This window comes from Zalophus californianus, chromosome 3, assembly GCF_009762305.2.
Source record: "Zalophus californianus isolate mZalCal1 chromosome 3, mZalCal1.pri.v2, whole genome shotgun sequence".
Taxonomy (NCBI): Eukaryota; Metazoa; Chordata; class Mammalia; order Carnivora; family Otariidae; genus Zalophus; species Zalophus californianus.
Window position 1 is genome coordinate 92,881,438 of NC_045597.1, and position 27,622 is coordinate 92,909,059.

Sequence of the window (27,622 nt, forward strand, 5' to 3'; positions counted from 1 at the left end):
CCTCCGGTCAGGTTCTGTCCCTGTCCCCAGCTAACCCTCAACATCTCCCTCAGAGGGTTGCTCCAGAAGCCTCCCAACCCCACGTGGAGGTCGGGGCTCCCATGAGACACGCCTAAGGAGGACGGCTCCTTCCTTGGACCCTGAGCCCATCCATCCTGGCTGAGCACGGGGCACCTGCCATGAGGAGCTCACTCGGGGCCTGTCTCCCCCTTGAACGGACAGCCAGGGAGCAAGCTCTGGGTCCACAGCTCCTGCTCACTTGCTCTCCCCGCACCTGCTCCCGTGCCCACCAGGTGCTCAGAGAGCATGCTCCACGTGCCGCCACTGCACGAATGACTGAAAGAATGAACGAATGAAGCAGTGAGTATGTCCAGCAGGCAGGCACTGCAGCAGAATGCCTGGGTTCCAGCTCAGCTCACTCCTAGCTCTGTGGCTTGGAGCAATTCACACGCCTCTCTGAACCTGTGAGCTTAGCTACAAAAAGCAATGGCAATGGTGCTCTTATAGTGGGAAGCAGAGGGGAGGCAAGTCTGGCAGGCTGACCTTGACCTCTCAAAGATGCATCCATGTCCTCCCTGATCCCTTGTTAACTCTACTATATTAGGAAAAAAGAAAATACTTGGCAGATGTGATTAAGGTAAGAATGCTGAAATGAGGAGATTATGGATTATCGGCGGGGTCCTAAACGCCAGAGCAAGTGTCCTTACAAAAGAGAGGCAGAGGGACACAGAAGAGGAGGAGGCTGTGTAACCATGGGGACGCAGGCTGGAGGGATGTGGCCACAAGCCAAGGAATGCTGGCAGGGGCAAGCAATGGCTTCCCCCCTAGACACTGCAGAGGAAGCAACCTCTGCAGTATTGACCCAACAGTACTGATTTTAGACTCCTGATCTCCAGAACTGTGAGGGAATATATTCCTGTTGTTTTGAGCCACCGAGCTCGTGGCAACTTGCTGGGAGCTAATCCAGTATGCACAGCATATTGTGCTGGTGTGGAGGAGGCCCTTGGGAGGGACTGACATCACCATCATTATTACAGTTGCCTTTCTTCTGAGATGGTCAACTCTTAGGGAGCAGGGCCTGTGTGTCATTCCTTGGAGTGGCCTAGCCCCCGGGAGGTGCTCCACCAGTGGCAAGCTGGCAGGGAAGGGGGGAGTCCCCTCCATGCTGGGAGGGCTTCTGAGCATGCTCGCAGAGCTCTGGAGCGTGCCTTCCCCCCTGCTGCCCGGATTACACGGTCATTGGCTCCCCATAGCTGAACGCGCCCTGCACACGGCCCTGACACGCCAACCCCTCCTGCCCCAGGGACTGCTGGCTCACATGCCCTCATCCTGCCTTTGGGCTGAGAGGCTACCACCCACCAGGATCACAGGGCCATGGGTGGAGTCAGAGGGCTCAGAGTGGGGAGGCGGTGACCCCTCTGCTGTTGCCCAGCTGCTCGGGGCCAGGCACCCACTTTCTCAGAAACACTAGGCAGTTGGCCTTGAGCCTGCTGATCAGCTAGAGGGGAAATAAATACCCCAAAGCTGGCCTTCCTGCTCTGAGCTACTGTCCTCCTCAAACTGGGGCTCCTTAGCACCAGGCCTGGCTGAGCAGGGCAAGCATGTGTCTGTTTTCTCCAGGGCATCCCTGAAGGGCAAGGTCAGCGCCCGCTGCCCTAGGCCTACTAGCGGATAGAGCTCCAAGGATCTCCTCTGGGCGGAGTTCAATCTCTTCAGCAAGGGTTTTGTGTTGGTTTGGGTTTTGTTTTTCAGTTTTCTGTTTGTTTGGTTGGTTTGCGGTATGTGAAACTGTACGTTGGCAAGCTTGCTCACCACGCCTTCCATATATTAATTTTAAAAGTTCCAGAAATCAAGCCCCTTTCAACATGCACCAAGGGGGTTTGCAACTAGAAAGAGATGTACACTGAATTCTTTTGGAAAGCACCGGAGAACCGCGCCTCTCGAATCAGAGCCCAATTCACTTTTTTTTTGCGACCATCGGCATGTTCCTATGCATCTGGGCTGCACTCTGCCCACGTGGGGAGGCTCTGTAAATCAGCAAAAAGGCTCACTGTAAACAGGGCCTGGGACCACAGCATCCAGCCATTCACTGATTTGTTTGTGTGTTCAAGCATTATTCCCTTGGTCGGCCAACGTTCACTGAGCGTGGGCCCTGAGGGAATCAGGTGGGGGAGCTGGGGGTCTGAGGAAGACTCAGCCAGCACCCCACACCTAGGAATTCAAAAACTCAACTGACAAGTGCTGCGCCAGGTGTGTCTGGGTCAACTCTGACTTTCCTAGGGCTCACTTAAACCCATACACGCACTGATCCCAGCAGAGTGCATCAATTGCCACGAAGCTGTGGTGATGACAAGCTGTTAGGGTGATGATCCTGGGGGAGCACCCCAGATCCAGCCATGAGTTCAGGAAATCACAGCCCCCTGAGCCTACGGTTCACCTCAGTGCCTTGACAGAATCATGGGTCTGGGACCTCTGGGGTCATGGAGGAGAGTGGACACTAACTGTAGCCTACAAAGAGTATACAAGGTACCAGAGCAGAAAGAAGGGTGGGAGGGAAAGAATTCATTCACTCTGTTGGGGCAATCTGAGAAGGCTTCCTGCAGGAGGTGGCATCTGAAACTGGGTCTCAACTCTTATAGAGAAATGGAAAGGAGGCAGTGAGTGGTGCAGGCCTGGTGTTCCGAGGCAGGAGGACAGCTGAACAAAGAGCAGGTCATATCGGGGAATAGCTACCAGAGTCCAGGAGCTGAAAGGCAGACCACACAGCTGATGGGAGAGGAATGTGTGGGAAAAACCTTAAGGAAATGTTGATAACCTGACCTGGGTTATACAAGGAATTTCTCTTCATCCAGACACTTCACTGTGGGGGTGAAGAAAACAAACACAAACTGAGACAAGATATCTGCAACACAGATAACTAATTATGGAATGAGTGGCCTTCATATATAAAAAGCTTGTTCACATCAATATGAAAAAGGCAACTCCAAACAGAAAGGAGCAAAATAACTCCAAAGGCACTTTGCAAGCAGGAAACATTACTGGCCAATAAACACAGGAAAGGATGCTCAGCCTCATCAGTAATCAGGGAAATAGAAAATCCAAATCACAGGAGATACCAAAATTGAGGCAACCATTTAAACGTTGCTGACATTACCCTGGTAACAAGGATGTGGAGTGAGCTGAGCCCTCAAGCCCTGCTGGTGGCAAAACCAGCCAAGCAAAAGTCTGCCAACATCTGGGGGTAAAATGTGAATAACCCATGACTCAGCGATTTCACTCCTGGACACGCATTTACTCTAAGGAACAGCCAGCTGTCCAGGGGGCCTGGAGGACGGTACGAGAGCATTCGCTGCAATAATGTTCAAAATCGCCAAAACAAAACAAAAAAATCGCCAAAACACAGGCACATCCCAGATGCCTGTCAATACAGACTGCCCCAGAGTAGTGAGAATTCATGAATAAGAGTCTCAGGCATTGACGGCTGAATCTCTGGAACATAATTTGACCCATGAAAGTAGTTTCCCAACGAATCCGCTTGCAATGATTCTGTTTATACCCAGCCCACAGAGCAAAACTAAACAATGTGTTGTTAGGGGAGTCAGACATAAGGTGGAACTGTCATGGAACGCAAGAGGATGAGAAACTCCAAATCCCAGAGCGCGGCAGGAGGGGGAGCCCCTGGGGCAGGACCGTGGAGACCCCAAACGTGCCGGCATGTCCCCAGTCCTTAGGCCAGGCAGGGAATGACAGTGTATGATATCATTACTCTCTATAACTTAACCATGCTTCCGCTCTTCCTTTTGTGTGTCTTCAATAGTAAATAAGCCTAAAGCTTAAAAGCTTTAAGCCAGGAGGGCTGGCTTCTGGTTCGAAGTTGGCTGAGTGGACTGGGGGCTCTGTGGTGGGGAGCAGAGCGACCGTGGGGCTGGTCGTGAACTTGTGTGGGCTGCTGGGAAGCCTTTGGGGGCTCAGTGGTTGTCTCCCTGCCACCCAGTGGGCTCCTCTTGGCTTCTCCATCCGTCTGCTGCCCAGGCTCCCTGCTGGCCAGCCCCAGCCCGTCCGACAGGCCTGCTCTGCGGCCGACACACGTCTTTATACACAGGCAGTCCATTCGACCCTCCGCTCACCCCGTTCCCATTACAGACCCGCACACTCCAGCAGACCTAGCCGAGCGCCAACTTTCAGCTGTCACTCCCTACGCAGAGCCATAATAAAGAAATCACTGTTTTCAGCTGACAAAGAGCAGATTTCTTACTAAGTAAACACTGATGTTTTGGTAGGGAAATTAGGTTATAAAACTGCGCCTACAAAGGAGGCCATACACATGGACTTGGTTAAGATCTAGCCACACAGGCAAGAGGGGTTAATTCAATTGCCCACCCTTTATCACATTTTTGTCCCTTTGGAACAGAAGGATAGGAAGGTTATGGGCTTTTTCAAGTATAAAAACTAAAAAAGCATAAAAGACAAGAGGGAAGTTATCAAGGAGACTTTTTTTCCTAGCAAAGTGATGACTTGCACAGTGCTGGGGTTGGGGAGAGACCTTGGATGTGAGCCATGTGTTGGGGGGTGGTGAGGCAGGAACACAGCTGGCCCCAAGGAAGAGGCCCTGGGGGAACCAGGCCTAGATTAGGCCCTCTCCAAGTGACCTGTGGTGTGGGTTAACCTCTGGGGATGGGAGGCCTTTGTCTGTAAGAACAGCCAACCTTGGCTGAGCATAGCTGAGCTGAAGCTTCCAGAAAGTCACAGCTCTATGGGGACTGTCCTATCACAGGGCAAATGCAAAGGGGGTGGACCCGGAGCCATGGAAGGAATGAGACATGTGGTCTTGGGGCAGGAGGAGCCTTCAGGAAAAGGAGGGGTTTCATTACACTGCCCTCGGGGTCTGGGTTTAAGCCATGAGAAAAGTCCAGGCAGGGGTGGGGGGGGGGGGCGGGCTACACACAGGGAAACTCCTCCACAGTGAGAATTCTTCAACTCTGGCCTCTCCTGCCAAAGTGGTTGTGGAATTTCCTTTCCTGGATGCCTGTCAAAACGAGATGGATAATCTCAAATAGTTTAGATAAAAGTCTTCTTAGAGGTGGGTGTGCGGCTGATTTTTACCAAACTTTTGAGTCCATTAGTGGGTACAATGGAAAGGGCTCCTCTTCATACTGGCATCTGTGTCGGCCTGGGAGTGGAGGCCCCGCATTGGAACAGGGGTAACCCCAAGAAGACCATGGAGCCCCACGGCAGGCTGGGGCTAGGGGTGGGATCGGGAGAGACAGGCCTCCCATGCCTTCCTCCTGGTAAACGTTTCCCATTCCTGGCTTCCTAGTGTCCCGGGCTTCCCCGCCCCCCCTTTCTAGCACACCACTCTGTAACTGCCCCATTTCTCCTCCTTCCCCTCCAAGACCATAAGATATGTGTGGGCAGCAAAGCTGGGCCTCCTTGGGCCTGGATCCCCAACACCTGGCCTGAGGCTGGCCCCTCCTAGGCACGGGGTGGTTGACGTCAGAGGAATAAGCACTAAGAACTTCCCCACCTGAGTTAAGCAACAGCTAAACTTGACTTGCTTGGGCAGGGCAGGTCAAGTTCATGTGTCAGAAACGCAGCTCCGGCAGGAGAGAATGGGAGAAGGGGCTCCCACGGTGCCCAACGTATTTCTTCATCTCCGTGGGCACCAGGGCAAGTAAGCGACGCAGCAGTGCTAACTGCAGCAAGCCTTGGGGGCAGGGCACCGCTCAAGAATCCCAACAGGTGTTGACTAAGGCCGGTAGGAGTGACCTCCAGCAACAGCCCCTGGGACACGGTAAATCCAGCAGTCAGGAACTGGGCTGAATGAATGCATTCTGGGCCCTGGCATCAGCTTCCACCCAGAGTGGACACCCCAGACATGCGCACTGGGAGAGGACCCCACCTCAAAGGCCAATCTATCCCATAACTGAAAATTTACTCTTAGTGATTATTTCCTTTGGATTGATCATTGTTCCGTTCCCTTGTCTGCCGGCAGGGATAACCGCCTGTAGCCCTAAGACTTACAAGGAGATGCCACTTCCTCTCCAAGGACAATCACGGCACAGAGAAAAGCTCAGGATTAAGGGTCAGTTCTCACTTACTGAGTGATCTTGGGAAGTTCTTAAATTCTGGGAACCTCGAGTTTTCTGCTGTATGAAATGGGGAGAATATCACCTACCTCATAGGGTGTTGGGGGGCACTGGATATGACTCCATTTGCCCAGCACCCACCAGGGTGCCTGGAATGAAATGTGGGTTTACTTCTGGTCTCGACACAAGGGTGAAAAGAGCAAATCACTGTCCAGTGCTCGCTACGTAGCAGGGGCTGTTCTACGTGCTTTATACATACTCCCTCACCTTACCCTCAAAACCACCCCATGGGTTACTCTTGTATCCCCATTTTAGAGGTGGGGAAGCCAAGGCTCATGGGAGGTTAAACTGTCAGCCCAAACATAGAGGGTATAAAAAGCATAGGTAGGATTTGAACCCTGGCCCTACCCCACTCTGCCCACATCCTGGGGGTGTGGGACGGGCTATGCAAGGTGATGGGGGCCCAGCGGGACGGGAGAAGAACCAGAAAGACCACCTCTCAACTTTGCAGGACTTTTCCACCAGGAAGCCCCTCCCCACACCTGCTTTGCATGCCCTCCCCCACTGCAGACCCGCCTCATTTCTGCACATCAAGATTTGCTTCACTCCCGGGGCCCCTGCTGCTCTAGGCTGACCACATGGGCTCTCTCCAAAGCCCAGAGCCAGGCAGTTCCTCTTCTGCGAGGGGCTGGCGTTCAGCACGGATCAAAGAGCGGGCCGGCTTATCAGACACGCTCCTCATTAAACTTTTACAGGCCAGATTCCATTATAAATGAGCTGTCTGTCCCACACCGCAGAGCACGTTCCCGGAGCTGGGAATCTGAAGACCTCGGAGCCGGGAGAGTCCTTAGCACAGGCGTCAGTGCGGAGAGGGGCCCTCTAGGGTTAAACTGCCTGGGTTCCAGTCACAGCTTTGCTACTTACTAGGAGGATGTCGCTAGCGAAAGCAGGCAACCGCACTGTGCCTCAGTTTCTCCTCTTAGCAAGTGGGAGTGACGATGCTGCCTTCCTCATAGGGGGCTGATGAGGGTTACGTGGTATAATCCAGAGGGCTGGCCCCGGGCTGCTGGGACTGTACCTCAGTTAGCCTGGCCCCAGCATCCGGCTGCCCACAGGGGTCTCAAAGGCACGCTTACATCACCATGAGCCGAGGCTCCACACCTATTTGCCACCCAGTCCTCAGACAGCTAAGGGAGGAAGGCCAGCTGCCCTACAAACTCCCTAGTCCCAGAGTTCTCTGGGCTCCGTGTCTCCCCGCTCTCTAGCGGCTCTGAAGAACTGGTCGGCTACAGCAGGTTTAAAGGAGCACTCACTGGAGATAAAAGGCCAACTCGGACTCCAGTGAGGAGGAGAACAAGGCCTCTGGTGGGCAGCCCTGGGCCCACCCAGCATCTCAGCCCAGAAGCCAGGCAGAGAGGCCCTTCAGCCCGCTCTTTCTTCCATGGATCTCTGAACAGAAGTGCGCATATTTGCTGAGGGAAGAGAATGTTCTTTGTGAAACACAAAGCCAGTCCTCTCTGAACCATGAACCTAATTGTGTGGTGCCAAGAATAAAGAAGAAAATATTACTATCTTCCTGCTCCTCGGTGACTGGCTGAGGACAGGGCTCTCAGGGACCCAGGACGACGCAGGCTGTGTGTTTATTAATCTCACGACGAGCAGGTGCAGTTTTTATTTAACACTGACCTTGGGAAAAGCCATCTTCAAATCCCTCCAGATTAGAAAGTTCAGGAGCTCAGCCAGCAACAGCACTACTTTCTTAAGTGAAGCGCACCAACAGAGGGGCTAAACATCCCCATTAATATGCAGTCACCAGGACGGGGTGGCTTCAGACATCCTTAACGGCTCTCCCAGGGGACTCTGGGTAATTTGCACGCGCGACAAAGTGTGCAGATGATGGTGGAAGGCGGAGGTCCTCGCACCCACCAGCTGGCGTTTCCTCTTTTCTTAAAGTACCTGGGCCAGCATGTTGATTTTGCATGAATTGATAGCTAAGCCCCAGAGCCATCTGTCCCCAGCAGGACCCCCTTCTCCTCTCTCCTTGTCTCTCAGGGTGGCCTTGGGCCATGACCGCTGGAACCCTGCTCACCAACTACAGCTCAAGATCAAGTGATCTGCAGGGGAGCGACTCGTGGTGGTCAGCTCTAGAGCCTAGGCAGGTGGTGCGGGTCATGGAGGTCAGAGGTCAGGTATGGAACCAGGCAAGAGGAGAGAGAAGGGAACTGTCCTTCCTGTGGCTGAGACGTTGCAGCTGTCTTCGTTCCATATGCTCATCCCCTTTCACAAGCTGAGAATATGGACAGCTTTAGGTCAACTTGTGGGCACTGCATCTGTGAATGGGTGATAAAAAGGAACCAGGGGATTTTTAACACCCCATACTTCGAAGTCGTTATCATTGAGAGAAAAAGCCCTACAGCCTGCTGATTTGATGACTCTGGCAAGGCAACAAACACCTCCGGGCCTATTTTCTTGGGTATAAAATAAGCAGGGTGGCCTGCGGTGGTCCCCAGACTCTGGCCTGTAGGTAAACAAGCAGATACTCAGTCCTCACTCTAGCCTGAAAGAGCCAGAACTTCTGGGACTGGACCGAAGAACATGCATCTTTAAGACACAGCCGAGTTCAGATTGGCAGCCAGGTTTGAGAACAGCAGCACGAGATGGTCTCGGTAACCCCTCTGGGTGGGAAGCAGCTGGAACTGGTCTGCTCTGAAGCCCCAGGGCAAAGCTGGGATGAGAAGGACCCCATAAGCAACACGGGGAATCGAAGGGCAAGCCCAGCCTCCTGAACCAGGAACCTGAACTTCTACCTTCCCCAATAGGACATGGGTTAATCCTGGTTCAGGGCAGCCCATACTCCTGCTTGTGTGACTGCATGCACGGGGCAAATGGAGAGCTCCAGCTGGGGGCCCCACAGTGCCATGCCTCAGCCTTTGTCCCCACAACACCCGGCAATCCTGTTTCCTAGGGGCAGGGGCCAGCAAGGGATCCAAAGAGGTCCCCTTTCCCACAGCAGTTGCAAGGCTATGGAAAGTCTGCAGGGAGTGTTTGCCCCCATCCCCTGGCTGGCCTTCTCTTCTCGCCCTTGAGAATGGACTCTTGGACCCTCAGGATCATAACCTCATGGGGTTGGGGGTGGTCACAAGAGAACCCCGCCTGACCAACAAGAACGACACCTCTACCCATTTATCTCTCCAACATGTGTGGTTTACACATAAGAAATGCTGCCCCAGGAGTCCACGGGCAGTGCCATCTACTCTTCTAGAACCACCTGAGCATTAGCGAGCTATGCAAACCCTGCTGTGGGTTTGTACTTCTAGGAGACACGGGAAGGTGGCTGTCAGGATGGGGGCGGGGCATCCATGAAGAAGCCGGCTCTGCGTGCTGGCTGAGTTTCCACCTGCTGCACCCCATGCCCCACTCTTCCCTGTGTGGCTGCCTGTGGGAGGGGAGGGCCGTCACCTGGACCCTGGGACCTTTGCCGTGTTCCCCCCACTTCTCCTACCCCTCCCCTAACTGCTCCTACAGGTGTCCTGGAACCAAATCTGACCACTCCCTCTTACTCCTGGTTGCCGAGAGGATAAAGTCCAAATTCTTCAACTGGGAGAAAAAAGACCCCTCCTCTCTCTATCCCCAGTGGTACTCCTTCTGTCCTGTTTTCCACCTTCTTATGTCACAGCCACAAGAAAGAATCTTCTTCAAAGGTCATGCCATGGCCTGCCTCTGCCACAAGGTGCCTGGGCCTGCCGTGACCCCCGCCCTCATAAGCAAATAGCAACCGTCAGAATCATCATTGTTAACATCTACTCAATGTTTCCAAACTAATCTCACTGCTTTATTTATATGATCCCATTGAATCCTCAAAGTAACTCCACAGATGGGGTAGGTACTGTCACGACACCCGATTACAGATGGAAAAACTGAGGTTTATTCATTCAGGTTGGTAAGCTCTCCCAAGTTCTGAGCCAGGGTTCCAGGCCAGCTAGCGGGTCAGGGCTGGTGACAGATCACTCCTACGGCTCCAGTGGCGAGCACAACCAGCTCACGGTGGAGCACCGCACGCGGAGCCCTTGTGCACAAGGCGCCCAATCCCTGGGCCGTGAGGACCACGAGAGCCAATGGGCGGTGGCCCCGGCGCGGAGCGGTAAACCAAGGCTCCCGCTCGGGCTGACAAGAGATGACACCGCACCTCATTTGCTGCGCAACGTTTGTGTAATTAGACACATTAGGCGGCGCAGAGGAGGCGTGGGCTACAGTAGGGGCTTGACGGATTGGGCACTCCACTGGGCTCCTCTCGCATTAATCACACAAGCCAGAGCCACGGGGCCGTTGTTTTCTTAGAGGCCTTGCCCTGTTTCCCATCTGAGGCACGGAGGGGGAAGGGTGAAAGGGTCCCGAAGCACTCGCCATGTCCCCCTGTGGCCAGGTGGGGACCGACCATCCTGAGGCTAATGGGGAGCCCCTGGGAGCCCACCCCGGCAGGGCGCGGGGCTCTGGGAACACAGCACTGCGGCCCATCACCACTTGGGTGTTAACCCAGACAGGCCGGCCCTGGCTGGGGAGGGGAGGCCTGCACGCCCGCCTTGCGGGGATGACACGGGGCAAGTCGGTGTGCCTCTCTGAAGCCCAGCACCTGCGCTCACGAGGCCGTCAACAAGGCACACCTGCCTCCCAGCAGAGCCCGGCTGCCCCAGGCCCTGCACACGCTGTTGACACCCTTTGTTGTATTCTACTGGGTGATGTCACGCTGGCCACTGGGGCTTGGTGATCCCGAATAAGCCCCAGAGCTGTCCCTGCCTGAATCCCTGGAATCCGGGACCGTAACCTTCTAGGGGAAAAAGGACTTTGCAGATGTGATGGAGTTGAGGATCCTGAGACAGGAAGATTATCTTGGATTATCTGGGTGGACCCTCAAAGCCATCGCCGGCCCTTTAGAAGAGAGGCAGAGGGAGAAAAGCATTACGAAAGAGGAAGAAGGATTCGAGCCCAGAAGCAGGTGGTGGGGGGGGGGGGGGGCGTGCGGTGGGAAGAAGCCTACGTGACCAGAGGCATGGGTTCCCGGCTGAGGCACACAAGTGGCCTCCAGAAACTAGGGAAGTCAAGGAAATAGAGTCTCCAGAAGGAACCAACACCCTGCCAACACCTTGACTTATTTCAGACTTCTGCCCTCCTGAACCGTGTGAGAGTTAAGTATCATTTTAAACCACAGGGGAATCTGTTACAGCAGCGAGAGGAGACTGATACACCGCCCTTCAGGCATCAAGTCGGGTTCAAGAGTCATCTGGGCCAGTGAGTGACAAGGCCATTTCCACAGGCCCACTCGCCTGGCCAGACTTCCCGGCTGTCTGCCATGAAGGCTTTCTATTTCTCCGGGTGCTCTGCCTATACCCCATCCCTCACTGGCCAGGAAGGAAGCAGGCCCAGAGAGGGGACATGACTCGTGTCCAACCCAGGGCTGGTGAGTAGCACAGCCTGGAGAAGACTCAGGGACTGCCTCCTAGCTCTCCACCAGCCCAAGGTGGGGACAGCACCGAGGGCCCCCTATCCAATGCCAGGGCCTTGCCTGCAGCAGCATCCCAAACATGAGCCCCACCCCGGTGTTGCTGACTCATCAACTGGGCCTGCGGCTGGAGAATCTGCATTCCTCACAGGCTCCCAGGGGACCGGTGGTCATCCATGTGCTCCCAAGGGAGAGGCCTGGGCTCAGGGGGTTGTAATTAGATTTCTAACCCTCCCACTCTGTAAGCAGGCAACCCCGGTGGTTAATATTTCACCTCTCCTTGCTGCCTCAGTTCCTTCCTCTGTAAAATGGAATGATACAAAATGCCCATCTCACAGGGTTGTGAGAGGGTTAAGGGAGATGAGGTACGTGAAGTCCGTACAACAGAGCCTGGTCAGTAGGTGGGAACGATTAGGAGAAATGGCAGTCATCAATGGTGGGGTCTACTTTAGCTCTGTGGTGATCGCTAGGCATGTGGGGACACGTGAGCCAAGACAGTCACCTCACAGTGATGCCATCCTGTGTGGACTGTGCCTCCAGGGAGAGATCAGCACCGGCCACGTCTCTGACCAGCACCCGGCCCCTTCCAGGGGGCCCTTCCCTGCGGGTGTGCTGTGCCCAGGATCTCTGTCACTGAACCAGCCCAGCATTTCTCAGGAGCAGAAAGTCAGCAATTCTAATCCCCTCCCAAACTGGGACTCAGCTCCTTGATTCTCCTTCAGGGCTCAGATGCCGCCAACTGAGCCATTTTCGGGTGATCCACTAGCTCCAAGCACGTGCACCCCCCCACTGTGGTCTCAGGCCCTGCAGCTGGAGGGTCTGGGAGCCTGGCAGAGGCCTGAAAGGGCCCCATCACCTACCAGGTGGGCACAGGGTGCCAGCAGCAGACCCTCTTCAAGGGAGAACCAGCGACAGACACTGACATGAGATGAGAAGTTTCCAACATTTGAAAGGCCCCGAGAGACAACTTGCGGGGCCTCCCAATGCGCAAATCTGGGACCATTTCAACCACACACAAATAGTGACGACAATAGAGTATAACTCAGAATAATACGCCTGTCCATGCATTTATTTGGTATAAATAAATAATCAAAGAAAGGAAGACATGGGGGTGGGGAGAAGGGACCATTCCTTACAGGAGAATTCCAGGCAAAAAATGCAGAAAGAATGATGGAAACAAAAAAATCACCATTTGGAAAACACTAATAATATGGTTTCTGTCGAGAACCATCTGATGGATGTGAAAGGAGGTAAAAATTTGATAAAACACAGGATATTTACATATTGCCGAAGTCTCAGCCCCTCCCCTAAGATACTTATTAGTGACAAAGGGACCAACTTTAAAATGGAGAAACCCTGCAGACCTCACCTTAGCTAACTGAGCTGCAGCGATGAGAAAGATGAACCTCTCCAGTGATGAGAACTATTGTCATTGTGTGTGTCTCCTGACATAACACACTAGGAAGGACACAGCGCCACCTTTATGGTATTATTCCTCAAAATGCTTATTCTGAATTTCATCATGAGGCAAATTCAGGCAAGTGTCCCCAATCGAGGACACCTATACATTTTGTACTGGCCTGTCCTCTTCGAGAAGGTCAAGGTCATGAAAGACAAGAGAAACTAATCCAGCCATGAGCCTGGATTAAAGGAGGTTTGACCACGAAATGCAAAGGCCGCATCCCGAACAGGGGAAAAACAGACATGAGTGGGGCAACTGAGGAAATGTGGATACAATTTACAAGTCACTTAATGACCCTGTATCAGTCTTCGGTCACGTAGGATGTGACCCCTGGGGGAGCCCAGCGGAGGGGATCATGGAAATCTTGGTGCTATTTTTGCAACTGTTTTCCATGTCTGAAATTATTTCAAAGTGAAAGATGCTTTTTAAAAAAAAAAAGTCCCCGATTTTCTCTGCCTTGGGGAGGCAGCAATGGGTGCCCAGAAACAGGGGTTGCCTGGAGGCTGGGACCTTCTCAGTCACCAGCCTCCTCATCAGGCACAGTGCTGGCTTTGAACATAGGGAGTGCTCAGCCAGGAGCTGGGAGAGGCAGGAAGTAGGGTTTGTCTTCAAAAGGTGGAGAGCGCTCTCACTTAGCAAACACTGATCATGGACCTATTCTGTGTCAGCCACTGGCAAGGCAGCAAGGAGAGGGAAGCTCAGAGCCTGCTGGGGGGAAGGTGGGAAAACAGATCATTCCGGGGAAGGGGCCCCACTCAGTGTGGGGGACCCCGGTGCCCCAACAGGAGCATTCCTCTTGGAATGTGTGTGTTAGAACCCTGAACGGCAACTTGGCATGGACAGATGAGGTGGCTGGGTCCAGAGGGGCCCTGGGCCCGGTCGATCCTTTGCAGTAGGTTTCCTCCAAGCTGGTGTGGGGAGCGGCAAAGATGTGGGGGTAGGGCAAAAGTTTCAGCCTCTCCTATGGAAGCAGAATGGATGGGGTAGCACGGGGCCCAGTCTTAAGGTCATAAAGACCAAGAAAAGTGACATTAGCTACAGGCTTCGAGGCCTTCGGTGAGAACGAAGAGGGACAAGATTCAGCTTAGTGAGCCGGCACTGGCACACATCCTTCTACGTGGGGGCCTCAAGGGAGGAGGCCCCAGAGTGTAACACGGACCTTGTCCTTATCAGGATGGTGATTCTATAGTATAGTGCCTAAACTGGGACACGTAAAAAGGGCGCTATGAATTATATATAATATAATTTGGTATAATATACCGTGACAATGTATAACTAAGGTCACCATACTTATTTTTTTTTAACTTTATTTATTTATTTGAGATAGAGCAAGTGAGAGAGGTAGCACGAGCGGGGAGAAGGGCAGAGGGAGAGAGAGGAGCAGGCTCCCCGCTGAGCAGGGAACCCGAAGCGGGACTCGATCCCAGGACCCTGGGATCATGACCTGAGCCAAAGGCAGATGCTTAACCAACTGAGCCACCCGGGTGCCCCTAAGGTCACCGTACTTGTATAGGACTTTTGGCCTGGAAGAAATCCCCACTGCATGGGTGCACACAGAGCCCCAAGGTGCTATGAATACACAGGGACAGCCCTCAGCGTTGGCAGTGGGGATGTGCGAGCCGAGCAGGGCTTCCTTCTCAGGTAACCAGAGGGAGCTGGGTGTTCACGTCCCACCTACACATTCACCCGGGGTCCTGGGTCAGCGCACTCCTGGTGGCAAGGAGGACTGCTGGCTTAGGACAGTGCAGATGAGGAACACCAGAAAGACAGACAGAAGCAGGACAAGTGGCTGAGGCTGCCGGCCTCCCCCGCAGCAGGTGACCACACGCCGGGCCGGTGGGCGGAGGGCAGAACTTACCCGTGCATGCCGTGGACAGAGTGGGGCTCATAATGGTACCTTCCCTCCTGGTGTCTCATGTCAATCGGTAAGGGAGCATGGAGCGGTGGCAAAAGGTGCTGCGGCACTGTGGAGTGGGAGAGAGAAACAGGCCTTCAAAAACTTTTCCCCTCCCTCCAAAAGCAATTTTCAAAGGGCTTTAAAGCTCAGTGAATTTCAGAGCCCGAGTAGCCAGGACAGGGGGCTCCGCGCGGTGCCCTGGCTATCACACACCCACGGAGGGGGATGAATAAATAATCAAAGGCAGCCCGAGGATCCTACATCTTTCACATAAAAGATCCCCAACCGCGCTCTTGACAAAGACAAGCAGCTAAGTGCTCTTTGAACTCGGGGAGATTACAGGCTCAGCCGCAAATCAGGGCTGACAGAGCCGGCAGACTGCTGCCCATCTCGGCCTGGGCTACGTGTGGCTCCGGGTGCTGCAGTCACCCTGGCTGGAAATATTTACCTAGAACCATCTGTGAAGCCAGAGCCCGCTCCCGGCGCAGCCCGCCTCAGGAAAGCCCAACCCCGCCGAGCCGCCTACCCCGTTCTATTGGGTCTGTTAATTCTCCAGCTCTTCGTATTAATGACTGACCCCCAAGTGAGCTGGAGGGTGCCTCCAAGATGCAGACGCCAGCACGTGAGCCTCGCTTCCAGTCATGTCAGCCTCCCGTCTGCACTTGGCCTGCCCTCAACAAATCATCATGATAATTGTAGGATGCTCTTTGCTTATTTAAAAAAAAAAAAAAAAAATCCCTGGGTCCCCTGGAGGCAAACATAATTACAGGCTTTAGGAAAACAAGCCTCTTTAAAAAGTAGTTAGACCGGGAAAAGGGCTAAGAAGTGGAGATTTCTCAGTCAACTCTTATTGGGGTTGAAGGCCACGGGCCAGCAGGCGTGCGTGTGGAATCTGAATTGCAGAATCCTCGCAAGAGATGGGGATGGGTTTGTTTCTCGTGCGTACAGGTCAGCTGACTGCCCAGCCTACGGTAAGGGATGCAGACACATAATTCTGCTACCGGTTTCCCTGAAAACAGGTCCTGGGACTGTCCTATAAGCACTATGAATTCTTTTTTTTTATTGTGGTCAAGTATATGTAACATAAAATTTACCATTTGAACCATTTTTAAGTGTATGGCTCAGTGGCATTAATACACTCAAATTGGGGGGCAACCACCATCCATTTCCAGAACTTTTCCATCTTCCAGAACTCGTCCCCATTAAACACGAATTCCCCATTCCTCTTCTCTCCTGGCCCCCCGGCAACCACCATTCACCTTTCTGTTGCCATGCATCTGACTATTCTACATACCTCATATGAGTGGAATCGTACGATATTTGTCCTTTTCCGTCTAGCTCATGTCACTTAACATAATGTCCCCAAGGTTCACCTGGTATAGTATGTGTCAGAAGTTCCTTTTTAAGGCTGAATGACATTCCACTGTATGGATGTATTCCTGGTCTGGTATCCATCCACTTGTCAACAGATACTTGGGTTGAACACCATGAATTCTTTTCTTTCTAAGATTTTTAAAAAAATTTTGCGGGCACCTGGGTGGCTCAGTTGGTTAAGCATCCGACTCTTGATTTCAGCTCAGGTCATGATCTCAGGGTCGTGAGATGGAGCCCCTCATTGGGCTCCACAGTGCATGTGGAGTCTGCTTAAGATTCTCTCTCTCCCTCTGCCCCTCCCCACTCCTGCTCGTGCATACTCCCTCTCTTAAAAAGAAAAAAAATTTTTTTTATTTTTAACTAATCTCGACACCCGACGTGGAGCTCAGACTCACAACCCCAAGATCAAGAGTCTCACACTCCACTGACTGAGCCACCATGAATTCTTAAAAGAAAATTTTCCCCCTGAAATTTTAACCTTAATTTTCACATACTCAAATTTATCTTCATAGTTCCACAAAACTGGCACCTTCCATGAGTACTGAGAACAACAACAACAAAAAACGAATCTTCTCACCCTGATTAAATCAGTTTGCCAAACACAGATTCCACAAATCTTGGGCTCCAAGGGGACACACGATATAGCAGCCATGTTGTCCCGTCCCTCTGGTTGGGCCCTCACTTGCGGAGCTGGTGATTGCTGGAATGACCACCCCATCCCCTTAGGTCTGCCCATGTCCTCTGAGAGGTGAGGCTGGGTGTGACTCCGGTGGCAGTGACAAGATGCCCCCAGGGGAATCAGCAGGGAAGCCGTGTCCAGCTCCCCAGGTGTTTAGGAAAGGGCCTTTGGGTATTTTTTTTTTAATGTGGCCAGGCAGACCAGATTATAGTATTATTAATAAAATAAAAATAGTTTGCCTTTGTGTGTTTCTGAATGTTTTCCTGCATACCCAAACCCCCCCGCCCCCGAGGCAGCCAGGGTAGGTGTTACTGTGCCTATTTCACAGATGAGGAAATGGAGGCTATGGGTGATTTCAGCCCAAAGTCACAAAGCTGAAAAACACCAGAACCTGGAGGAGAATCCAAGGTCCAGGACAGCTGGTCATGGGCTTTTCCCTCTGCCCAGCCAAAACGAATCCTCAGAGGCAGTCCGTGGGTGCAAAGGTGATCCCTGGGGCCCTCCTGGTCTCACCTTGAGTATGTATTATATTTAACAAATGCTCATGCAGCACTGGACCCACTCCTAGCATTTTGCAGGTATCAGTTCCTGGCTCTTCACAGCACCCCATGGGGCATTCACCCCAGAATTCCTAGTCCTCGCACTGGCTGTCCCGCAGCACCCACGTGTGCTTTTCTTCCCTCCTCTTGCCCCCTGCAGAAGCGGAAGGCAGTCCCCTAAATGCCCGCAGGGCCCAGACCTTCCCCTCGACCTCACCAGCTAGGAGTGCTTTTCTCAGGGTTAATGCAACTTCACCCAGGTCTCAAGAGCTATAAAATCTGCAGGAAGGACATGCTCATGGTCGTTTACCAGGCGAGCATGAAATGCAGGTGATACCAAGGCTGAAGCCGGGGGCCGTGTATGTGCGGTGTGCACATGTGCATGTGTTATGTGCGTACGTGTGTGTGAGAGAGAGAGACAGAGAGAGAAAGAGAGAGATGGGGAAGGAGGAACCTGGGGCTTCTGGGAAGAGGCATTAAGACACACAGCCACCCTGAGTCCTGCTGCAGCTTAGGCCACGCCCCCCTTTCTGCCTGATCGCTGGGGTGCAGGCTGTGGAGACTACCAGGGGAAGAGGATTTCTCTTAACTCAGAGCTGCAGGCCAGGCCATGGGACGTTGGGGAAATCGTGTCTCCTCTCTGGGCGTTACCTTACCCGTCTGTACAATGGGAATTAAATGGGCTTTAAGTTCCTTCCTACTAGGACAGTCTTGCTGTTTGTGAATGGTCACTTGTTCCCCGGAGAAAGAGCCATGCTTGTCCCAGCCAGTGACACGTTGAGGTCATAGGAGGGATCCCTGAGCAGGGCATAGGAACTCTGGGGTACAGGTATGACTGCATCACTGTGGCTCTATCCATACAACTCACTACTAGGGACCAGTGACCCTTCTGGATGCACGCAGCCCACCAGCCCGATTATCCCTGAGTCCCCACCAGCTGTCTCTGGGGCCAACTGTGCACCCCAGGCCATTCAAAGCGTGAAGGTTGATCTGGCCCATCTGAGGTCTCAGGACCCTTTCAGACCAGCATGGACCGTCCCCGCGTGCCCCTCTTTCAGAAGTGAACGCTTTGCTCAGAGCCCTTCCGCCTGGCTGCAGGGGGAGAAATTCCCCTTTGGACTCTGGCAAGAAATCACCCCGTCCAAAGGCCGTCAGCAGCACCCAAGGAACACGAAAATACACATAAAGAACAAGAGCTGCCTTCAAGTGACATATTGAATGAAATCCTTCCACACATTGTTTTCATTGTGGGCTCTTTTTTTAAGTTAAAAAAAAAAATCCAAACTAAATCATGTCCTTCCGGCAAGGGGTTTGGGGGAAAAACACATACACACACACACACACATCCCATATGTCATTTCAAAGAAATGGCTCTCTTTTTAAGTTTCTAGGGAAGAAACCCTAAGCTGGGAATTTTCTATGGATCACCCCTGCCCCTCTGAAGAAAATGCACATTTGTTTTTGATCCTACACAGAAAGACGACCAGTCTGGGAAGCTGAGGACGGTGGGGCCCGGACTTTTATTTTTAAACCCAGAATCTTTCTGTGCTAAGGTTTAAAAGCCAGATGCTCCTTGCCTGGTGGTCCCAGGGGTGAGGGTTCACTGGCCTTGGCGTTGTCCTTGGTCTAACAGGAGGCAGCACAGAGGACCCCCTGTGTTAGTCTAGTTAATGTCCCATTAATAGTGACTCTGGTGAATTTCTGCCAGAGAGGATGGGGAGGGGTCAGCAGAGGGTTCAGACACAGAATCGGGAAAACTGGGTCATCGAAACATGACCGGGCAGCTGCGTCAGCAGCCTGAGGAATTCTCCTCGGATGAAGTCATGTGTTGCTACAACACGGAGTCGCTGCCCTGAGGACTGAGCTCAGAGAGGGCCGGAGAGGCTGACCCAGAGCCAAAGGGGCTGGCGAGGTGAAAGTAGCCATCTTCCAGAACAGACTGGACGCATTAGGGACACCCGGCCCTCTGGGCTGTCCGCTCCCTAGAGATTAGCATGGTCTTCATTTCCTGTGGTCATTTCCATTAAGACCACAGAAGGCAATTAGCTCAGAGCACATACATGGGCCAGCATGCTCTGGGCCTGGGACCAGAGACGCAAAAGGTTTCTGCACGAAGGGCTGCATTGCGCTGGTGCTGACTGAGGTGTCTCTGGAAGGAGACCTGGTCCTAGCACAACACAGGTCCGAGTTACGGCGAGGCAGAAACACATGTCATTGCGGTCCCCAGGGCCCTGAGAGGGAGGCCAGGGGCCAGGGCAGGGTGTGGATCCCCATAGCCTTCTTGGGCAGCTGGCCCGTGCCCCACGGCTATATCACAGACGCCCTGATGGCTCCAGGCCGCCTCTAATAAGCTGAAATGGAGGCATTCCAATTTGGCATGCCTCTAGGGGGCCAGGAAAGGGCTCCTTGGCCTCCAATTTCTCTTGCACCATGGGGGACTCTCCTTGGGATTCCTGGTTAAAGATTAATGGATTTCATTCCTTTCCCTTACAATTCCTTGCATTGTAATATCCAGTGTCACGGTTTCATTCATTTTCTTAAAAGCAAACAGACCTTGGGAAAGTCACAGAAACAAATGCACACTAAAGTGCAGATGACTCACCAGGTCGCTTTCCCTTTAATGGAGGGACCCAGGCAGCTGGAGACACCTGCATCTTTGGAGAAGGAAGGTGCTCACGTGGAGGAAAGAGAAATGGGCACATGAGCAGGCTTGAAGACCAGCACGGTGTACTTTACAGTCAGACTGAAATCCAGATTGTTCCTGAGCTGCACATCAGTCAAACGACAGTCTTAAGGGGGATGACATGTCCCCATGGTCTACGGAGCTTGGGATGGGGTAAGAAGCACGTGAGCCATAAGTCCCAACAGACTTGGGTGTGAACCCCGGTTTTGTCATCTGCTAACAAGTGACAAGCACTCTGGGCTTCAGTGTCTTCATCTGTAAAATGGGAACGACACCAACCCTCGCTGTTATACTGCATGTTTGTAGTGTGGCACAGAGCAAAATATCAGTAAGTGGCACTTCCCTCCCTCACCACTGTGAGTCTCAGAGGAAATTCGAGCAAGGGCCCTACTCCTTGGTGTAAGGGACGCCGAGATGCATCAGGCAGGCACTCAGATGTGGCATCCACTGCTCGATGCGCATCCCATAGGACCTGATGCTCCCCGATTCACTGCATGACAGAGTGGGGACGGGCAGAGAGGATGGGTCATGGGCTCAGGAACATTGCCAAAAAGGTCTTCCACAAACGGATCCCTGCTGACTGTACCCCGATTTCCACACGGTACATTTGCTTGAGACTCAGACTTCTACTCCCGACTCCACTGTTTCCCACCCTTCTGTCCCTAGTGTCTGTCTGGTGCTGGCAAAACCAAAAAACAGGCGAGGGGGCCTGCAGGTGGCCTGATGAGTTCAGTGAACAGCACTGGGAAATTTGTCTTAAAGGTGGGTTTTAAAAAAAGGCATCCCCTCCTCATCTGCCTTTAGCCCCATCACCCTGCCCTGCAGCGGTAAGTCAGCCCCCGGGGAAGCCCAAGGCAGGAGCAGGTGTGATCGCGTCCCAGGCAGGTGACACCTCCCATGTACGGGAGGGTGGCGGTTCCGAAGATGGGACCCCTTGTATGATCCCATTTCCTTAAACCAAACCTACCTTTCCCCCACTAGGAAGCAAGGGGGCATTGATGGCCTGGACAAGTGCACCTTTGGGGAGGCCTCTCCCATCCCAATAGAGAGAGAGAGGATGCTACTCTTGGTTCCACCCTAAAGACCTAACTTGGTCAGTTGAACTGTTTAACCCTTCCGTGAACAGAAATGCGAAGATGCTCTACAAAATGAAAAATGTTAATCGTGCAGGGAAGGGACAATGATTGACACCCTCATTTTCTGTGCAGCTGGCCCCGGGTGATTAGCCACCCTTCAGCAGATGCTGGATGCTAGCTGGCTGCCTGCACGGCTACAGTCTACGTTTTAGCCATTGAAGCTGGGCTCGTCACAAATCCCACAGGGCAGGACTAGTACATTCTCTCCCATTCCTGTGGAGATCCTGGGCCCACTTCTCAGGGATTCTGGAGCTAACGGCTTCCTAGGAAATACCAGAAATGGTAACACCAGCTCCTAAGAAGAGATGGCATGACCCTTCCCCTCGCTGCAGGGGGGGGGGGGCTTTGGGACACCATGCAGCTCAGACACATGCCTCCCCTCTGATGTGGACTTGATCTGCACAGGCTTCGGGCCCCAGCAGGTCCAGCTCTTCAGCCTTCTGCAGAATCTGTAAGGATTCCGGGCAAAGCTCTCAATCCCTGGCCTACACAGCCCAGAGGATGGAGGGCACTCTCTCGGCCCACCAGCCTACCTAAGGCTTCCCCCACAAAGCCAATGCAGAAGGGTCCAGCAGCACAATCCCTGCCTGTCAGGCGTGCACCAGGGCACTCTGCAGGGGCCATCCGCAGAGCTGGAGGCTGGACCCCCTGTGATTCAGCAGGCTCCAGAATGCCAGAATGGCCTCAGAGTCAGGGCACCTAGAGGAGCCAGGCAGCCTCCCTGGAAGAGGCGATTTTGGAACTGGGCCCTAGTGGCGAAGACTGGGGGAGCTGGAAGGAGGGGGAAGATGACAGATTCTTCAGGCTCAGAGGCAGTGTGGACGGAGTCCAGAGGACTCAGTTGTGCTCAGGGCACAGAGCTGTGCAGAACATGACTCCTAGTCAAGCCCTGTGACCTCTCCTGTATATACAGGATTAGGAACGCCTCTTTCTAGGGTCCTCCTGGAGACCCTAGATGATGTGTGACCCATAACAAGAGGCCCACTATGGAACACCTACTAGGTACCAACATCAGTGCCTCTCAGACCCAAGAATCACTGGTAGGGGGGTTTGTTCGAACATTGTTGCTAGGTTCCCTCCCCAGAGCTCAGGGCCTGGGAATTGACATTTATAACAAGTGCCCAGGTGATGCTCACACAGCTTAGCTGGGACCACACTTGAAAAACCACTGGCCTACCTTAACTTTTTATACTTCCAGAGTTCCCACTTGCACTGGGAAGTAAGAGGAAATTATTTCTCATATTCATGCCTGTTCTGCATTGTACTAGCTGGTGAATGTCCGCATCTGGAGAAGCTCAGCATGACTGATGATTGAGACAGCCTTGGGTGTGATGGTCAAATCCTGGTGACCACCACGCCAGCCCATTTACCAGTGGCGGTGGCAAAGGGTTTGAGCATGAGGAATGCAGTGGAGGTGCACGCCAGGGCTGGGAGAAGCCACGGGAGATGGTATATGTGCGTTCCTCCCTTCGCTTGGGGTGGCCTCAGTTCACTTGGAAACTTGGACAGTTTCAAAGGCCAGCCCCTCAGACGTGTGGACTCAGATGGCCAAGCCCTCTCCCAGTGGGAACAAAGGAGTGGCCAAAGCATCAGAGCTAGGGGGTGTGAAACTGTGGAAGAGTCCAGGAAAGCCTCATTCCCAGCAGCCAGGCAAGTCCACTTCCGGGATTTATGCAAATGGCACTATTATTCCCAATAATAAGCCCCAAGACAAGCTGCCTCCAAGAGGCCCCTCCTGATGCCCAGGCACCACCCCACAGGAAGCACTTAATAAGAATAATAATATCCTGAATGGCACTCTCCGCAGCATGCAATTAAAAAGCGTTTCTGTCTCACTTGGGGGGAGCGGGGTGGGGGGAGTTAAAATGAGACAGGAAATTCCAACACCACTAGCTGGCTGGTGTCCGGCAGGCTGAGGCCCACTGCTGCTCATGCAGTCAGACCTGCCCCCACATGGAGCTCGCCAGGATCAGGGCCCCGGGCCAGACCCACCAGGGCACACCGCCCACCCCAGAGCCGCGGGCTGGCCTGTCCGACAAGGTGTTGCTTGACAAAATGTGACAAAATCACTGCTGGAAAGAGGGGAAGCCCTGGGCTGGGTCCGGGGCCAGCCCGCCCCCCCCCCCACCTTCCATGCAGGGCAGTGCCCGGAGGCCGCTCTCTGGGGTGGGGTGCACACTCCAAGGGCTAGCAGGGTGCCGGGCCAAACGCCACGTGGCCCTCACAGCATGGGAGCCGGGGCAGTCCTGGGGTCTGCCCCCCGCTGCAGACTGAATGTTTATGTCTCCCCCACATTCGTAGGTTGAAATCGTAATGCCTGATGAGATGGTTTGGAGGTGGGGCCTGTGGGAGGTGTTTAGGTCAAGAGGGTGGAGCCCTTGTGAATGGGATCTGTGCCCTCATAAAAGGCCTCCGCCATGTGAGGACACAGAGAAGAAGGCGGACATCACCAGACACCGAATGCGCTGGTGCCGTGATCTCAGACTTCCCAGAGAACTAAAAGTCTGTGGTTGAAGCCCTCCCGTGCATGGTATTCTTATGAGAGCCGCTTGCCCTGACTGAGATTCCCGGGATGGTGACAGTAAGATGGGGGAACAGGCCACACGAGCCAGAGGCTGCAGCCGACACGGCAGCTGCACCTTGGTGCCCTTATCCGTACAACGAGGGTAGTGACAGGACGCCCATCTGAAGGAGGCTGGGAGGCAGGAACGAAATACCATGCATCCAGAGTGTGTGCCAGGGCCCGTGTGGCCAACTCCACGGACCTCCTGCCCCTTCAGTAAGGGGAGAGTCCTGCCATCGCACGGAATGGGACGGATCGCCCACCTGTCGGGGTGCATGAGTGGGGTCTCACACTAGAGAATCTTAGAACCAAAAGAGACCTCAGAGAAGGTCAAGCCTGATTAAGTGTGAAAACTGTCCTGGCCACAGGATCTGTTCCAAAGAAAGCAGTCGGCGAGACCCTAAAATCTATGTCAGCTTTGAGGCCTGGGAGACCGTGGCCCTGAAAGTGTTCCCTGAAGACCTGAAAGGGACCCTGCCAAAAGCACGGATCCAGCCCAGGGGCTTGGGGAGTGAGTGACACCCACAAGCTGGTGCCTGTGTCCCGGGCCGGATGTCAACACGCCCGTGTGGACCCAGCACTGCTCAGGTTTACCTGCGCGGACATCCCCCCATGTCGCGTCACCCTTCACAGACTCACTTGCAAACCTGCACCAGCAGCCGTCCCGTCATTGTCTAAAAAGTCCATTTGTCATGGGGGTCAGGGAGGATGGCCATTTAGACTTTCAGGAGGGTGTCTCCTGCTCCACCTGGGTCCCCCGGGTGTCACCTGCCACCCTGCCTCCTTCACCAGCATCTGGTCCCTTTTCTGCAGAGCTCTTGCAAAAGGCTTCCCCAGTCCGGTGCTTCTTGTCCTCCCAAGAGCACCACAAGAGTCCGTGGTCACTCCACTGTGGTGCTCAAGGGACCTCGGCACTCAGTCTCCACCTTGCCCTGGTGACACTTTCCCGGGCTAGCTAGGACACCCCTTTCTCAGTGCTCTGAGCTGGGGCTTGCCAAAGCCAGTCTGTGAGATTCAAAACCGTGCAGCGGAATCTGCGGTGAGCACAGCGGTCAGGCACCTCCGAGCACACGGGCTACACTTAATTCCTTCTCTGCATTCGACAGCCAATTACAAATGCTTCGCCGAAGCAGGTCTCTCAAGGACCACTTCTCGGGAGCCCCTTGTCGGTCTGGTCCCAGGGATTATGTTACTCAAGGGGATTCTCTTCTTTAAGACAATCGCTACCACTGGTTTCTTCTCTAAGTAGCCCCCCTTCAAATGCAGCTCTGGCCAGGTGACATAACGTTGCAAGGCACATATGGTATTTTACATTTGCCAGTAGCCACGTGGAAAAAAAAAAAAACTAAAAAGATACAGGTAATATTTTTAATCATCCAATTTCATTGGCCCAGGATATCAAAAATAGTATCCTGTTGACATATAACCAAAATAAAATCATTCATGAGATGTTTGATATTTTTTCTTTTGTATTGCTTCCTCAAAATTGGTTGTGTAGTTTATATTTGCAGCACATCTCAATTCGAGCCAGCTACATTTGAAGTGCCCAGCAGCCACATGTGGCTAGTGGCTGTCTTATCAGTTAAACTTTGGCTCTTTACGTAGAATTCTAGTCTAGGTTAATACAAGTCTTACTGATACCTAAAGTATGGCGAAGAGTGTCTTTCCAAAAGCCCTTCTTTCCTTCTGAAGCTTATCTCCCTGCAAAACCTCTATTTGGTCACTTAAATAACCATTAACAGTCTGCCTTCCTTCCTTCTTCCCTCCCTCCCTCCCTTCTTTCTATCCTTCCTTCCTCCCTCCCTCCCTCCCTTCCCTCGCTTCCATCCATCTAACTGACAAGGGCTCCCAGGGCTGTCCTTCCACGCCCTTGACCCACGAGGGCAGAAGAGAGCAGGGCAGCAGCGCTGAATTCTGCCCTGGATCGCTGCCCATCGCCTTCCCCGCAGGCTTGGGCAGGCGTCCTCGAACAAGGCGGTGGGTGTGTGGGCTCCTAAGACGTTCTGACAAAAAAGAGAGTCCCCCAGGAAGCAAAGCGCATGCAGGGTGTCAGGTGGGGCAGGGCCCTGGGGAAACATGAGCCAAGCCATGTAAGACTCCCAGAAGCCTGGCTCCCTGAGCAGCACGGGCTCCATGCAATTCTTCAAGAGAGGTCCCAGCCCAAGCCATTTCCCCACACTCCAGCCCATGGCTGCGCCCTGCTGCTGCTGGAAACAGCAGTTCCCTTAACTGGGGACACTGGAGATCCACCTGGCGGGACTAGTGGTCAGTCCACAGAACCCCTGGGAAAAACCCATTTCCCATTTCTCCCTATTATGCTGGTGGAGAAACTGAGGCACAGAAAACACGGTCCCAAGACCTACCCCACCAGCCCTGAGCAGGGCCCAGAATCTTGTTTCCTAGAGTAAGATTGTAAGACAGACGAGGGAGAGAGAGGGGGAAAAAAAAACTCCAAAGGCTTCCTGGACATCAAAAAAACCTCTTGCAAAACAATATTTTGATGAGCTAAGTGTGTGAATTAGAAGCAGATGGAGTCTACTTCCTTTAAAATAAACAGGGTTTAAAATCTGGGGGCAAACTCCCACACACAATGTGTCCCGGGCCCGGAGAAACCGGAGCTGCCCTTCCACAAACCAAGGGCAGCCTGGCCCATTCATCCCATGCAAGGTGCCGTGGGCAGCGGCCCTGCTCTGTGGATCCAGTTCCACCCCAGCAACGGGGACCCGGAGGAGGGATCCGACTGTTCAACGGGCGGCTCCCGGCTCCTCCCGCAGCCTGCAGAATGGAGTGCAAAGCCCAGCCTGGCCCTAGCGCTCTCCTGATCCTGCCCCACAGACTGCCCCCCAGGATCAGATGGACAGCAAAAGCTCCCACTGTTTCACATCTCCCAGCCCACTGCCAGTGCTCACCCTGCCTGGAAAGCCCCTCCGCAGCCAGCCCCTCCCCTTCTTATCATGCTGGCCTCATCTGTGATGCTTCCTGGACTTTTCTTCTGCCCCCTCTCCAAATTAGGCAGGAGATATGCCCTCTGCTCTGTTTCCTCCAAGCCAGAGTCCAGTGCTTGGCACTGCGGGAGCGAGGAATATGTGCCGAGTGAGTGTGAATGCGTAAGTGGGTGAATCTTTTTTGAGTGCTGGAAAAGAGACCCTGCGGCTATGAGGGGTGGGTAGGAGTGGCCCACATTCTGTACAAACTCACTGAGGACTAGGAGAGAAAATCCTAGTGCACAGAGTAGTATAGGGCAGTAGAAGCTGATAGACGTACAAAGAGTACTCAGTTCAGCAGCTGGGACACTCCTCGGACTACAAACAGAAGTGCTTCTCCCAGCAAAGTCATCAGCCTTCCCATATGCTGGAGCTTTCCTGGGCATGTGATTTAAGCCTCATAGCACTTGCTGAGGAGTGTGTGATGATGATGATGATGATGATGATGATCCCCATTTTGCAGATGAGGAAACTGAGGCACAGAAGTTCTTCGAACTGGCCGGGGGCAGTCACATGGCTAATCAGTGTCAGAGCTGGGCCTCCCAGACATCCATGGGAGTTGAAGACACGTTCCTACAGGTGGGACAGGGCAGTGAGAGCTTCTTTAGGATGATGAAGATAGTATGGGAGGCCAAGGAGGAGGCTAGGCTCCTGTCCTGGGTGCCCAGCGCCCCCTGCAAGGCAGCCTGGGAGAGGGCTTCAGAGAGACTGGAGCCACAGGT

General features: G+C 53.4%; 1 protein-coding gene across 1 annotated transcript in view; it reads right to left on the reverse strand.

Moving 5' to 3' along the window:
- Positions 1 to 27,622, reverse strand: part of GLI2 (GLI family zinc finger 2) — a 251,180-nt gene that overhangs the window by 47,394 nt on the left and 176,164 nt on the right. The window contains exon 4 of the mRNA XM_035726928.1: positions 14,904 to 15,009. Coding sequence (XP_035582821.1) covers positions 14,904 to 15,009 — 106 coding nt within the window. The remainder of the gene's footprint in view (positions 1 to 14,903; positions 15,010 to 27,622) is intronic.